Source organism: Amblyomma mixtum, chromosome 3, assembly GCF_055824585.1.
Source record: "Amblyomma mixtum isolate Tamu chromosome 3, ASM5582458v1, whole genome shotgun sequence".
Lineage (NCBI taxonomy): Eukaryota > Metazoa > Arthropoda > Arachnida > Ixodida > Ixodidae > Amblyomma > Amblyomma mixtum.
The window spans coordinates 394,333,450-394,349,835 of NC_143014.1; the positions used below are offsets into that span (position 1 = coordinate 394,333,450).

General features: G+C 43.8%; 1 protein-coding gene and 3 pseudogenes across 1 annotated transcript in view; 1 reads left to right on the top strand and 3 right to left on the bottom strand.

Moving 5' to 3' along the window:
* Positions 1–4,275, top strand: part of LOC149357229 (uncharacterized) — an 11,277-nt gene extending 7,002 nt beyond the window's left edge. Inside the window, exons 3-5 of the mRNA XM_089576540.1 lie at positions 3,221–3,265; positions 3,461–3,662; positions 4,121–4,275. Coding sequence (XP_089432666.1) covers positions 3,221–3,265; positions 3,461–3,662; positions 4,121–4,275 — 402 coding nt within the window. The remainder of the gene's footprint in view (positions 1–3,220; positions 3,266–3,460; positions 3,663–4,120) is intronic.
* A 2,518-nt stretch (positions 4,276–6,793) lies between these two features.
* On the bottom strand, positions 6,794–7,750 carry LOC149357230 (uncharacterized; annotated as a pseudogene).
* Positions 7,751–10,309: 2,559 nt separating this feature from the next.
* On the bottom strand, positions 10,310–12,090 carry LOC149357231 (uncharacterized; annotated as a pseudogene).
* A 261-nt stretch (positions 12,091–12,351) lies between these two features.
* LOC149357232 (uncharacterized) lies at positions 12,352–13,023 on the bottom strand (annotated as a pseudogene).
* Between the last annotated feature and the right edge of the window lie 3,363 nt (positions 13,024–16,386).

Here is a 16,386-nt window from a genome sequence, read left to right on the forward strand (position 1 = left end):
TCGACAAACACGATTGCGCTCAGTGACGGGGGGTAACCCACTTCGCCTCACGAGCTCACTTACAGATGCACGGCCATATGAGTTAAAAAAAAATCTAGCTACTTTATGCTGTATTCGCTCTAATTTCTGAATGTTTGTTAACGTGAAAGGGTCCCAAATGATTACGGCATATTCTAGTAACGGACGGATGAGGGAATTGTATGCCAATAGACGAACACTAGGTGGGGATGACTTTAGGGAGCGCCTCAAGAAAAATAGTTTCCGCATTGAGTTTGCTACTACAGCGTCTATGTGTTTTGACCACGAAAGGTTGTTAGTAATCCATAGGCCCAAATATTTATACTCTGTCACTTCTAATAATGATATGCTGTTAGTACCGTACACAAAATGAAGAGGCATTTTCTTGTTTGTAATTTTCATGAACACGGTTTTTTCAAAATTAGTGCACATCTGCCATTTGTTGCACCACGCAACCACCTTCGCTAGGTCATTATTTAGACGCACCTGGTCGTCAACTGAAGACACCATTTGATACAGGATACAGTCATCCGCGTACAGCCTCACGCGAACTGAAAGATCTGCCACAATGTCATTAATAAACAAAAGAAATAAGAGTGGTCCCAAAACAGATCCCTGGGGGACGCCAGACATAACCCGGACACTGCTAGAAGAAATATTGTTCAGAGTGACGAAATGACATCTGTTCGAGAGATAAGCTTTAATCCATGCAAGTATCCTGTCGTTTTTAATGTAATAACTTAATTTATGAATTAGTTTGTTATGTGACACCTTATCGAATGCTTTACGGAAATCCATGAAATGGCGTCTGTTTGTTTTCCCTGGTTAATCGACTGAGCAGTCATGCACAGTTTCAACTAACTGTGTACTTGTGGAAAACCCACGCCTGAAACCATGCTGAAAATCGGTAAGTACTTTGTGCTGTTCCAAGAAACCTAATATATGTTTATGAATTATATGTTCTAAAAGTTTACATGATGTGGAAGTTAGAGATATGGGTCGGTAATTCTCGATGTGTGCTTTTTTTCCGGTTTTGTGCAGAGGTTTATCGCGGCTGTCCTCCAGTCATCCGGTAAAGATCCGTCATGTAAAGATCTGTTGAATATTACTGTCAAGTACTTTGCGCACCACTCCGCATAGCGCTTCAAAAAAGTGTTTGGTATGTTATCGGGACCTGCTGATTTTTTGACATCAAGGTTCAAAAGCAAGTTACAAACACCAGTCTCTGAAATTACAGCATCAGATATGGCAGGGAGTGCTGCAGAAAAGTTGGGCAGGCATCCATTATCCTCTGTGAATACTGACTGAAAAAATTTGTTGAACGCAGAACAAACAACAGCCTCATCACGCACACATTTGCCGTCTACTATGAATTCGTTCGTGGAAGAAGATTTGGGCGTGATTTGGCGCCAGAATCTCTCGGGAGACGTTTTAATGAACGAGGGCAGGAGCGTTCCGTAATACTTTTCTTTGTCGCAAATTATTTTCTGCTTAAGTTCCTCTGAAATTGCTTCCACAATTGGTATTAATGATGAATTCCTGCTTAATTTCTTTTTTAACCTTTTAAGCCTTCGCTGCAAGCGTAACGTCTCCCGAGAAATCCAAGGATTGCGGTACACAGACTTTTTTGCAATTTTGGGAACGAAACGGGCAATACAATGGGAGACGATCATTTTAAAAGTAAGCCATAGGTCATTCACACTATCAGTGCTATTCCTAAAATTCTCATAACATGAATCAAGCATGTCCAGAATAGATTCGTCTTCCGCACGCGAAAAATTGGGAAAAAATTGCACGCTAGTTTGACGATATGGGTACACATTTGACAAGCTCAGCAGCACAGCTTTGTGATCGGATATTCCGTTTGTGACTTCACAGGCTACGAAATTGCGGATGGCACCACTGACAAAAAATAGATCTAGAATTGATCCCGCGGCTCTTTGCATTCTCGTAAAATTATTTACTACTTTCAGCAGGTCAAATGTGAACACAATGTCGAGCATTACAGTATCAGCATTATGGGCAGAGAATGATGAAAAGGTGTGCCAGTCAATATTAGGCAAGTTGAAATCACCAGCCAGTATTAGTCTATCGTCTCTTTTTACATGGCATTGTAAATATGCTCTTAAGTTTTCCAAGACCCCAACAGAAGAGTTGGGAGGCCTGTAAAAAACACCAAGAACAAAGCGAACCCCGTTGATGTATGTTTTTCAAAATATGGCTTCAATGCCTTGAGCATCAGGCACCCTGAAAAGTTGCAATGATGATTTCATTAAAATTGCCACTCCTCCACCTCTTCTGTCACGGTCACTACGAAAAACCTTATAATCTTTAGGTACAAATTCACTGTCAAATATTTCATTGCTTAGCCAGGTCTCGGTAAGCATGGGAACGTCCGCGTCATGTGAGAACAGCATGCCTTCGAGTTCTGCAGCTTTGTTTACGACGCTGCGACAGTTTATGTTAAGAATTTAGAAAACCAGACTGTTCCCTTGTTGGTGTCACTTTTGGTTCCTCGAGATTTTATACCGAGTGTTTCTTGCATTATCCCATCCGAACATGTTACCGCCGATGCTACGCTTGTCAAACACCAGCTTAACCTTGGCACCATTGCTCTTTTCCCGAGATGCGCTTTCCCATAACTTTTTTCTGACGTCACGAATTCTTTTTGAGAAGTCTTCACTAACCGAAAAATCTGTGCCTTTCAACTTCGGGCATGCCTTCATTATTGAAGCCTTTTCTCGGTAGTCACTCAATTTTATGATGACAGGGCGATTCTTTGTTGATTTCATACCTATTCTGTGGCACCTTTCTATACTGTTTATTGCCACTCCTAACTTCTCGTCAAAAATTTCCCTTGTTATTTTCTCCCTAAGCTCTGCTTCTGATTCTTCATTCTCTTCTTTTATTCCGAAAATAAGTAGGTTGTTCCTACGGCTCCTGTTTTCCAGGTCGTCTGTTTTATTGAACAGGTATGTAATGGTGCCTTCCAGTTTAGTTACAGTCGACTTCAGGTCCTGCAATTCCGTTTTTAAAGTATTGATCGTTGCTACCTCATTTTCAAGACTTTTAATCCTATCTGTCAAGCCATCTATCTTTTCTTCAAAAGAACCCTGTTTTGCCAGAATGTAGTTCACAGACGACGCCAGGGTGCTTTGGCCCAAGAGTAGCTGCTGCAGCATCTGCGTATCTGCGTGCGAAGTGCCATTCGCAAGTGAAGAAAGCCTCGTACGACGTAAACATTCAAGTAAGTGAATTTTCACGCATTTACTCTACAAGTTAAGCATGGTAAACATGTGCACATCGCCACGTGTTTCGCGCTTTTCTTGAACTATATTTACGCCGCTAATGTCGTGTCCTTGCGTTTCGATCGATGTGCACCGCTCCGCAGTTTAGTGTGTACGGCCGGCGCTCATGATATTTGTGGCCTCTATTTTTTAAGCTGACTGCAGGGCGCGAGATCCACGGCGCATCGTGCACGTGCAAAGCAGGGGCTGTTGGCACGTGCAAACATGCTGTGGCTGTGATGCTTTACGTGAACGACGGTGACAAACCGTCGTCAACTGACGAGCTGCAGGTTTGGGGCCGCCCTGCTTCTAAACCGGACACCTCGAAAAAAGAGTCCATCGAGGATATCTTTGGAGGTAAGTAAAATAAATGAAAGGCATAAAATGACTGCAGCATTTTATGTTGCCGCTACCTATTCTTTATTTATGCTGAAAGCTGCCCTACACACAGCTTCATTGGTTTTAAACTTGTTATTGAATCGTTCCAGCCACTAGCATCTGCTTTGCATTGCTGATTTTCATGTGCTTTCTTCGCTCCACCTCTAAAGACCTTTCATGAACCGCCAAACCGACTCGTTGAGATCATAGCCACTGAGTTCGTTTTTTTTAAAATTGAAAATCAGCCCAGCATCCTAAACCAGCTTGTTTCTTTTTCACGGTTGTATTACCATCATGTAATAATATTTAATTGTGAAATAATGCTCGGTGTATATACACATTTTTTTTGCAGGGTACCCAGCTATACTTACAATAAAAACCTCACATTTTTGTGAATCTGATGTTGGTTGTATGTGTTCTACTTATTTTTTTTTCAGAGTACAAGCCTATATATGTAGGAGCCAAGGCTCCGAAGGAAGAGTCACCATCATATGTCCTTTCGCACTTCCCAGACATCAACAGCAGCATGCATGCTGCCCTGCGCATTCAGCAGGTTGGCAATACTGAGCGTGAATTGCAGGAAGTCCTTTAGGACCTGATATCCCAAGCAGCACTAAATATTGATATAAAGCAAAATAGAAAAAAATTCTTGATTTGCAAAAGCAGCTGCCAGTGTACACCTCGAAAAGCATGTCACAGTTGGTTGCTGCTGGAGGCACTCAGGAGCAGCTCTTCTTTAAGTCAAGAGTGGCTTGCACACAGTCCGAGGCTGCAGTTTTAGCAGCACAGACTGTAATGCAGGCAAAATGTGCCGGTTGGTGGCAGAGCTTCTATTGTTTTTATTCTTACCCTCATCATATGCTTTATGTATTTCATGCATGCCTTGTAATGCATGCATGCATGCAATTCATGCATGCAACTGTAATGTCGTCCGTCGGGGCCAGTAATGCTTTCACCTTTAAAATTTGGTGTGAGAGTGCATGCTGAGCTTGCTAAGGCAAGATACCAGCAGGGCGGCTTTACGGGTCATTTATCAATGACATATTTCCATGAACATGTCTTCCCACCTAAGAAGTGTATGATAAAATTATGACAGCATGACGCTCTCCAAAACAACTGTGGAAGCCTTCAAATATGCTAACTGTAATGGTTCTTAATTATTGGGTATACTTGGTCTTGGTTTGGCATTCTCCAACTATGCTCTTATCCATGAGCAAATGTAGGACCAGTGGAATTGATTTGAGGAGTGACACCATATTGATGTCAACTGCAGCAGTGGCATGTCATTCTTGCACTCACTGTTCGGAAATGTTCAGTTTACGATAATGCTCTGAATGCTTGCTTTGCTTGGAATCACAGGTGGCACACAGAGCGTGCATTGAGAATTTTGAGCTCTACTGCACATCGAGTCCTTACCAGACGACGTGGTTTCGACTCACTGGCTAAGCAGTTGCGGCACCCAAAGATGACCCATGTGCCAGCTGTTGTGTATGGCGGGCATCTATTTTTCTAAACCACTGAACATGCCTAAACTAACTTTTTGAAATAGAAGTAGTGTAGTTTGCTGTGCTCTTGCATGGATTTATTTATTATTGGTAAACATACCTGTTGATATTGTTGTCTCTGCTCAAATACATGCATAATCCTAAGCAGTGACAAGGCCTATGCACAGCTTCCCCTTTCCTTTTCTCCGGGCACCGAGACTGAGCCACAGGCAAGAAGACAATTTGAAAGAAAGCACTATGTACAAGTAACACAGGTATTTTATCACTTTTTTTTATTCTGCTCATGTTTTTTACTGTGGGAAAATAGCTTTCTTAAATTTTCATATGTATAAAACAGCAATCAAACAACAATTCTGTGTTTACAGGAACTACAAAGCACAATACAAAAGCAAATAGCTGATGTACATCTCTATTCATGAAGGCACCAATCACATCAGTACTGCTAAACACTAAGAACAACTACACAAATTAACAGACTTGTGCTAACTTTCACGGGTTATTGCTTTTTTTATGCAAAAGAGCTGCTTTCTGTGTGCTTCTTGGCATGCTTCTTCAAAAAATGACTTCATCAAACTAAACTGCATTGTTGTTGATACGACTTCCATGCCTCTGTTCTAGCTTTCAACTGTATTTAGCCAATTCATTACTATATTGAGATAGTATTTGTTGCCGCATGCATACAAGAAAAGCTCTATTGTGTACATGCTATGACATATAACCATGTAATGTACTGTGCAAGTCGGACTGGTTGTTCACCCGCAACAGCTCTGTGCAAGTCGTGATGGGCTCTTTGAATCAAGTGACGGGACCATCTTACTGGAAATCAAGTGCCCGTACTCAAGGAAAAAAGAAGACCTCATTGATCACGAGAGCTGCACAAGCTTTGTTACCTATTTGGTGTATGACGATGGCTGCCTGAAATTGTGCCAAAATCATCCCTACTACTGCCAGGTACAAGTAGCAATGTATGTCACCAACACCACGGAATGCTTTTTTTTGTATACAGCGAAAAACAAATGTCACAGTCATTGTGGAAAGGGATGAAATCTTCTTGTCGGAGAAAATTCCTCGGCTGGAAGAATTTTACTTTTCTTTTTTCATTAAAGAGATCATGCAGTGACTGGTTTCAAGCGAGATTTGCTGAACACATTTCCGGTGGATACTGTAATAACTATCTTAGGCTTCCAGTAGGATCCAGGCAATACTAGGGCACTAGGTGCTTTTCGTGGCAGCCTGCATACTCGACCACGTGCACCTCCTCATTGTGCCTGCCCTAGCAGAAACCCAAACAATGGGCTATTTACTGCCTTGCTAAGAATGCCTCTGTAAAGTAAAATTGTGTCAGAAACATTGACACTAAGGCATTCATTTACAAATAGGATTATTAATATATGCAAGCCAAGCTATGTTAGCCAATCATATTTTGAGAGGTAAATGCAAGGACATGCAGTGTGAACTGCTAATGCACGTAAAAAATGATCAGGAGGTTTAAATACTCTCAAGCCTTCTAAATTTACATTCTTCATAAATTGTGTGCACCTATGGTGCATTATGTGTCCATATAAAATCGCTCAGCTCAAAGGTTCAATATCCTGACAAATCTGTTTAATTTTCATTTTTTTGAATAGCGGGGCTTTGAAGATTAGCCAGCAGACAGCACATATGAAAAATTTCGGACATCGCTGGAATATGAGAGACAGGAATGCGGTTCCGCAAAATTCCATGTGTTTTGATCCTTTGTATTACACGCTCTACGTGCACCCTAACTTGTGCAATGTTGTAATTTTCTTTTAGCTCATGCTGTGAAAAAGGATGGTCTTTTACTGACAATGGCGGCATGATTAGCACGCCACTTTTCACAGTTACATCTGCCCTGATTTCGGGAAAACCCTTGTCAGCCAAAATGGTATCTTGTTCCCCAATTAAATCCAGAAAACCACTGTCTAGAGCGATTTCAGTGTCTGAACAGCGCCCTCCATATGATTTGAACCTTAAAATTACCAACCCGGATGGGGCAATTGCTACTAAGAATTTGAGGGTGAAGTTGTTCTTGTAAGTAGAGAACAACACATGTTGCTGCCTTACTTCTGTTGGCGTTTCTGTACGAATTTCTGTACACTAAATGACAACAGTGCATTGCGGGTAATTTGCTTTAAAACATTCTGGCATAGTTTCACGTATTACATAAAGTTCTGGCTTGAATATCCATTTTTTTGTCACATGAACCAGTGTTCCTAGTACTGCGTGAAATGTTCGTGACGCTGTTGTCTCGTCAATGCCGAACATCACAGCAATGACACTAAATGGCAGCCCGTGTTTAAACTTCAGGAAAAAAATTATAAGCTTATTTGGTAGACTTAAGTCACTCCCTTTTTCTCTTACTTGGGGTAGCAAGCTAAGCATCAAAGCGAAAACATTTTCTTCAACGCCACAAAGATCCCTTATGGCCCCAGGGGTTAATGACAGAGTCTCATAACCACCGAAGAAACAAGATCTTGAATTAGGTCCCACTGCTCGATTGACCAGTGTTGAGCTTGGTTGTGGTAAGGGGGCCGCATCCATTGTCACTCCTCCTGCCATTTTGTTTGTGGTGCCTTTTTTCTGCTCACTTGTTTCCTTTTTTACAGAGAGGTCCAATGGCTCGAACTGCTCCAGTGCATCACTTACTGCTCGCTGCAAAACACAGCCACAGGGTTACAAAACTGATATCAGTGTACAGTGGCATACAATTTTTTCATCCATCTGAACGTTACTACGGGATTAAGCAATTCGTATCTTACATTGGTGTCCGCAGTTTCTAGATTTTGCACTGGCTCAGAAAAGACAGATGTGTCGGGATCTCTTTCAACATTCTGTATGGAAAGCAGACAATGATGTGTATTTTAGATAAAAACAAGAACTTCCACACAGAGCCATACATTGGTTTAAAGGAACTACGAGATTAGGCAATTACATTGCTGCCCACTGTTTCTGAATTTGGCACTGGCTCTAAGAAGTCAGATGTGCAGGGATCCCACTCAACCTGAAAAATGACAAGCAAACATCTATATTGTACACCTTTGAAAAAAAAATGCAAACACAGCCATGCATTTTGGACACACCTGTTTATTTTCAGCCTCTGCAGGTGGTTCTGTGTTTTTTTCTTCATTGAGATTCATACTTTGGTCATCATCTGAAGATACACTCTTCTGAGAGCGCACTCTCCATCTGTGAAAATAAAGGATCACATAGTCATGACCCCTTTATTATTTACACGAATCAGTGCTACCAAGAAAAGTCAGAACGCTCAAACGCTGTTTATCGTTTAAAAGCTAGGAACATTTCTATTCTGATAGATTTACTTCAGTGCCTGCTTCGGTATGTCTTTAAAATTTTTGTCAATATACAACCAGTGCCGCGGTCTACCTCTGCGCGGTCAAGACATACCGACCTTAATGCACCTAAATCCTTCCTTCGCAACCCGTTTCCCAGTGCTGCAATCACAGATTCATCCGAAGAACTTCGCGAAACGCTAAGAACGGGGCATCGATTTCGTAAATGTCATAAAGCGATGTATAAGAAATACGTTCCACTGAAATATAGTGTTCAGCATAACGCCTTTGAAAGCGGCGAAATTAAAGAAACCCAAACAAAGGCTAGGCATTAGCACGCAAGTAAAAAAAACAAAACAAAACCAAGTATGAGCATGCGTAACTCAAGAACGAAAGTCCTATCAGTGCTGCTGCGACGATTACGATCTGATATGTATCGCGTCAGAAAACTTTCAGCCCTACGTCAGCAGATTAACTTTTCCTGTCAGTAAACTTACCTGTTGTACCTTTCAACTGGCATCGATGAATCACAGTGAGTCTCCCGGTGGTAATCCGCGGGAAAAATTGTTGGCACGTAAGCCGGGTGGTGCATAATATTACTCTTCGTATTGCCGATGAAGTGCTTGCTACAGATTCTGGTATTGGATGTCGGCTGCCATGGTGCGCCGTCTGGGCTGTAGTGTGAATGAATAGTGCGTTATGTAATGTACGCAACAGTATAGCGGCCGTACCTCATTTGAAAAATTAAAAACAACACATGAACGCGCGAGAGCGTGCTCACCCACCGTACTCGCCGCACTGCTTGGATCCATCTCTCCCGGCGCTCTTTTTCGTAAGGCTTCGACAGGAACGCGTAAAATGTGACTCCTTTTTCGTACCCTTCTTCTGTGTGGCATTTGTATACGCAGCAATACCTTCAGTTTCGGCGTTTTTTTTGCCGGCCCTAGGACGTCTCAGCAGCGTTGGCCATCTTTGTCCTACCGAGCGCTTGAGGAGCCGACGGCTAGGCGGCGCTACTGGTACGGGAGAAAACTCCAGCGCAGGTTGCCCATAGGCCGTGAAGTGTTTCCTGGGGGCAACTTTCACGTAGCGTCCACTCTTTATAAAAGAAATCGAAAGGCCGTGATCCTTGACTGCCTGACGCACATAAGTTTTCTCGAACACAGCGTTTTCAAACTGTCATTTTGTAGCAGACGCGCTCAATTTCTTTAACCTGCTATAGCCTGCATTTTGATTCCAACATGCCTTTTATTTCTGCCTCTGTGTAATTGTAACAGAACACATTATAACTGCTTCAACTTGTTTTTTTTCACGAATGAAAAAGATGTAGCCCAAAAGTAGCCACATAGCCAAAACGAAATTTCTGACGCCAACTCGGATAAAAAGTAGCCCAATTTGGCTATTAATAGCCCAATTTGGCACCCCTGCCCGGTCGTAATAACGAAAAGAATACTTTGGGTAGTGGAAAGTGGAAAGAGCGGCGGTCAGCGCGTGAGGCACTTCAGGTTAACTCTACTAGGTGGCGCTAGCGGCGCCTAACCGAGCGCCATTCAGAGACCGACAGCAGCCAGGCAGCAGCAAGAACGGAAGTTTTCTTTTATTATTGCCGCATGTATGCGTAGTACTCCCGATGCAAATGTTCTTATTTGCTTATGAGCGAATTAATCGAAGTAATATGACTTCAGCAAGGCCAAGTTTTCGTCAGATTATATCAGCTGAGCAGACGGCGCAAGGCGCGAAATGCGTGAAGCTTCGCGTTTAGTTCAGTAACCAGTCAGATTTTGCTCTGAACGGTGACATCTGCGTCATTTTACTTGCGGGTTAGTACGAGCAGCTCCTGCGAGAGGCAAGCAGCACGTTCTGGGCACTTCGCACTCCAGTTCTCTTATCACAGGCGCTCGCCTCTGCGACACTAGCAGACTGCGTCACCAGTAATAGAGTGAAAACATCAGAATTGCTCCAAATTTCATTGCAGCTAATAAATGTTACTGATCTAAGGTCAATGCCAGGTGTTCTGCGCGTTTTTCCTTTTGTAGTATCCGGTCCCTGGGGTCGCCGACCTCTCCTCTGTTGTTGTGATTTTGTCTTATTCTTAACACGCAGGACGAAGCTATCATTTTATTTAGTACTGAAGAAGATAAAGCCAGAATTGAAGAAAAACCACTTTTGCACACCAAACGTTTATTTAAAACTACTGGTTCAAGACAAGTGCAATATGATCACAGTATGATTTGTTGAAAGCTGGTGTTTGAAAACTGTTCACACGAAAGCGCAAAGTAACGAAATAAGGTTCCCTGAAAAACAAGCAAACACGCTCATGTGCAGCGGCTTAGCTTTAGGTAGCTAGCGGTTTCCCGTTTCTGTCACCTGCGCGATTAAGAGCCCTTACAAAAAAGTGTAGACGTGTGGTCACATAGAAGGGAACCATTTGCACAGTCAGCGACTCGGAATGATTAACACATCCAACGCTCTCTTGCGGCTTTTTCTTTATCAAATTAGCAATGTCCATGACACTGTCATGATGAAGCTCATGTAAGCTGAAGCAACTAGTGAAGAGGCCTTCCAGTTTACAGATGAACCGGAACAGGCGACCATGAGTGTACAGGAGACCACCTTTGTCCTTCAGCGTTGTGTAGTCAGCAGCACCCATCAACTCTATGCTCTCCTTGCTTGTTAGAAGCAATGTGCGACACTCTTCACAGTTTGTTTTGAGGACAAACTTCCTTGCTACATATCCACATATGTAAAAAACTAGTCTTGCATCACTCTTTGCAACAACGCATGGGCCATGATCTGGAACAACATTACTGAGGTCTTTGATGTGTTGCTCTGCACCAGTTAGGTTGCCATCTTCAAGCAACCTTTCAATGAGGTCCTGCTTGCTCTGCTTACTAGGGCCTACTCCATCTGGTCAGTACACCTGGCTCCGCATTCCCATTTGACACAGATTTGGCTAGCCCGTAGAAGATTAGGCAGCCAACAGTTATTAGGAACTGTTGCTGTGTGGGATGACTGTTGTACCCCGATGATTGTCTTACAATCCCAAAGAGGTTTTCGACAGGGTCTTGACTCAGCTTAGATGTCATTATATACTTGTAGCTAGCATGTTTTGACAAATAATCAAGAATGGATAGAACACTGGACACAGTAACTCGAAGTCCCACTGCTGTAGATGCGGACAGGAAGCCCCCTTGTCCCCCAGCATGAAGCTCCCACTCTGTGAGGTAGGCCAGGAAAGACAGCAACTGGTCCTCAGCAACAGATCCAGGCCGCAGGGCTTTGGCAGGGAACCGGGACGTCATAATTTCTATCAAGTCTCGAATCATTCTGCAGTACAAATGTATGATAAAAACATATTTGAAATACTGAAGATAATAATTTGTTTTTACTCTAAACAGCACTGTATTCTTTTTCATTGCAGTCGACCAAAAATGGCCTTCATGCTTAGACAAGTTAATTGAGAAAAGGACTTACCCAAAAAATGTGAGCACTGAGTCTAGGCTGCCCCAGCTTGCTTCAAGCTCGGTCTTGTAAAGGCGGAGGCCATTGAGGACTGTCGCCAAACAGCTGAAATGCATAATTGACCCTCATTTTTTCAAAATTATTTGGGTTGACGTGGCAGCTTCTGATCCCGGGCATAGCTTGAAGGGTAACATTAGATCCATCGAGTTTCAGGGCTTCTCGCACAGGCCGATGTGACACCTGTAATATACATAAAAAATATATTTTTCATGAGAAATAGTTTGCACATGACTACACATATGGCTCAATGCTTCTTGCTCCGAGTCCTTAGGAAAAGAACAAAATGGAAAGCTGCTATTACCTCGCCTGCTGCGGTGTTGAAGCTCGACTTCAGGAGTCCATTCCTAAGGCATTTATCAGGTGAGGGAAGTCGGATACAAAATGGAGTGAGTGGCTGGGATCCACTGGATGCTGCACCTTGTTCCTAGTGAAAATTGGAGTTGCCCGAATACCCATGAGTGCCCACATCCTCCTGTTCCATGCAGCGCCATCGCTGGTAATAAAATCAACAACTAGGCCTGCTTGCTCAGCAAGGATTACAGTCTCTGTCATGAGTTTTGCTAGCAGGTTTCCTTTCACATTGCTGTGTGTAGCAAACACGGCAATAATTTGTGTCCAACTGCCAACAAAAGGCACAAAGACAATTACCATCCCATGGTCACACACTGAATGTTTGTCAGTGTCTAGGGTAAAAGTGCCCAAATCAACGAACCCATCAATGTGGCCACCAGGTATCACAGAAAGGTTCTCTGAAAGTTTCATTTCGTCGACCAAGAGTCCTCCGTGTTTCTTGAAGAGATCCATTGAGCTCGTCTTCTCCTTTAGCACACTGAAGACCTTTCTGCTGAATCCAAATCCTGACCTGTATTCCCTAGTATAGTTGCGTAGGGTGACTTTTGATGGTAGGACAAGGATCTGCTGCTTGCGCATATGTTCATACAGCTTTGGTCCTTTCATTTTTATAATGATGCATTCAAGCATCCACTCCTTTGACTAAACCATACCTTTCGTCCTCTTACGCTTGGCTGCTGCAAAAATGTGATGGGCTGCTTGCTTTTGCTTAGGTGGCAGGCTTTCTAGTTTTGTTTTGAAAAATTCTTCAGTAATGCGACTGTTCTGGTCCTGCATTCTTAGAATATGCTGCCGCAGCGTGCACACACGTGAGAGAAGGCGCTTTGTCTGTTGCCGGGAAAACTTCAGCAAATTTCGAAGGTTTCTTTTCACTGGTTTCTGCGTTTTTACTCGGAATCTTCTTGCCTGGAGCCTTTTTCTGAGGTAGCGACATGCCAGACAGGCAGTACCTGTAATTTAAAAGCATAGGGTGTGAAAGATGCTACATACAAAATCTTAGCTCTATGTGCTCTTTGCTAAAATGTAGTTTCTGTAAATGAGTGGTAATACAGACCTTTGGTGGTGTAATTAACAGGTGCATTAGCAAAAAAGAAACCTAAAACCAAAAATATGATCATCATTACTCAAACAGCAAAAATGTATAATTTCGGGGTGATAAGCTTCGATTATGTACAATATTTTTACAATGATCTTCCTTGCTGATTAAAAATGCTTTCATTGCAACCTATCTTATCTCGACAAGGAAATCTAGCTGCTTACCTTTGTGAGTAACAGTCCCTCTAGAGGACTTGCTGAACACACTATCTTGTACGAGGAGCACAGAAGCCTTCAGCCGGTCTGTAAGGTGTTCAGCGTAGTCGCTGGTGTACTGCTGTCGGTCCATCGCTCCTTTGCAAACAATGGCAATGGCTGTTTGGTGAAGAAGTTCTCGAGCTTCTACCATGGACTTCATTTCAACTTCTTTCGCTTCTTTGCCATGAAAATAAGGGCGAGCGAAGACCCGTTTCTTGTCGTCTGCAGTAAACACCAGAAGCTTCTCGTGCGCGACAAGAAATGGATCTCTGGTCACGGTAGTTGTAGCACACACAACTCCGTGAAAATCGGGCACATTTAGTCTTGTCCACGGGCTCGGAAGGCTGAGTTTGTCAGCGATTTTCTGCTATGAAGCAGGCTCACTAGGCTCGTTCATATTCGGGCTCACGCTCTCCTCTTGCACATTTGTGTCGTGTTGACAGTAATCGTGAAAGTCACGCCGCGACAAGCGCATTTTCTTGGCATGTGCCACAGCACAGGCAGCTGGACGCTTTCTCTCTCGTCGTTTTTGTTGAACTTGCTTGGAAAGGTAGGCCGGCAAGTCAGGCAGCAAGGTTGGGACCGCATCAGCGGTCAGCGCAGGTTTGCCACGAGGGATCCTCACCTCTTTACCGTCGATTTTGTGCACATAATGCCGCACGATGAACGGCTCTTCGAAATGCCTTTCGCACACCGCCGACGTTTCCGAGAGTGGCTTGTCGCTGCGGTGCAAATTCCTCTCCCACTGCTTTTGTTGGGCTTCGTCTTTTGAGGCTTTTAAACAACGACAACGTCCGTCCGTTCAACACACGAAATCCTGGGTACCCGGTTTTACAACCAGGCGCGTAGCAGTGCGTGTCCGCTCTTTTGGGTTTCTTTTCCATGACTGCATGCGAACCACGGTTTGAGCGTACGACGCAATGCAAGAAACTATAAGATGTCAGAAACGCTGTAAAGAAAGCAGAAACAGCGCACGTGCACAACCTAACTAACAGCAATCAACACGCGCTCCTGCGGCGCCGATCTACTCGGTTTTTAGACGCCAGCGCCACGCTCGCCGGTTAACAGAAATGGCAACAGCTCTCTCGTAGGCCGCGCCGCGCGGTCTTTCCACTACCGAAAGGCTTCTAGTACACTGTACCTAAAGCGATATTTTCACCCATGGATTGCCTTGGCTTCGTTTATTATTGTCGGATGGGATTTGAGCCGCCGTTTTTGCATCGTTTGCTTGTTTGATCGGCCTCTGTCAACGCCTGGACGTGTGATTTCGGGGTCGCACTTCGATTTTAGGCGGTGTGTTAAAGTTTCCTATGGTCATGCAGGCGTTTTGCATCATTCTCACCGTGTATAAGTGACCTTGGCTTTTGCGTGACGCGTTGTGATCGCTTGATTCGTTGTGAAAGGACTCTTGTGTGCTTGCGTTGTTTGGGTGCTCGCGCTTGTGCAGTGCCTTGGAAGACGCTCCAGCTTTCTCCGGAAAATATTGTTATAATTAATCGACATAAATACGCTTTCATTTCGCGTAATTAATGGGTTGGGCGAGTAGGCATATGTGCGCTCATTCGTTTCGAGCATTCAACCTGATTTGCGCAGATGATATGCAAGTTGATAATGTGAATTCATTACAACGTGGGGCCAGGGTCATAAATACGATCCAGACACGGTGGTTTTGTAGTCCCCGAGGCATTCGTCAGTTGAGGCGAGCAGTGGTTCCGTATGTATACATACAAGGTCGTCCACCCTTAACACGCGTGTGCGAGGCCCCACTCTGGAGGGCCTTTGCGTCCGGCACGGCCGCTCATCGCAGCCAAGTTGCGCAGGAGAAGTTGGACCTGGACGTGGTGCTTCATGTCATCTACCTCTTCGCTTCGATGCGCGGCCGTGTCGTGCGCAGTGGCCCTCCAGAGTGAAGCCACGCACTAGCGTGTTCGTAAGTTGACGACCCTGTACATTCCAGACGAAGGGCAGGAGTTTTCGAAACGCACTAGGTGAATATTGCCCACGTGCTAACTAGTAAATTGCGCGGGGATTTTGCAAATGTTGAAGATGCTCTGCCTCATTCGAAGTTCCCTGGAATCGTTTACCTTGCGACGATTAATTCGGTCTACATTTGGGGAGACAGCTAGAAACATACCCAGGCGGCTGAAAGAGCATCGCAGTGATGTCAGCAGGAATCGAACAGCTGCTGTGGCAGAACATACACAACCGGTGCGTGAAACTGCTTGGGAAGATGTAAAATCTTTGCCACTGTTAGAAATTTGTAAGTGTGGCTGCACCTGGAATTCTTTATAATATAGATGATGCTGAAGACAGCCACCAGAACAAAGGGAAACCTTCACCAGGCTTATGCAAAGTCATTGCCCTGATTAGTTAAGGAGCTGCTTTTTCATGACCGGTCCTTCGTTTTGAATGAGCAACCTGTTAGGGTTCTGAAATGTCAATTAACGTGTTCGACATGGTCAGTGACCAAAGTTTCATTTGACTATTATGGCAAAATGGAAACTTCACGACAAAGTGTGCCCTATGCACCGAAGTGAACAGCAGTTGTGCCCTAAGCCCCTAATATATTCCACAATTAACGTCAAAAAGGTGGCCAGCAGGTACGGAATCCTTAATTGTTTTGTACCACTTCTCTCAAGCCGTCTTGCCTGAATCCATGCACATTTTGTGTGAGAAAGCATGGGTGGCAGAAAAGACATTCCAGACAATTGGTGTACTGCA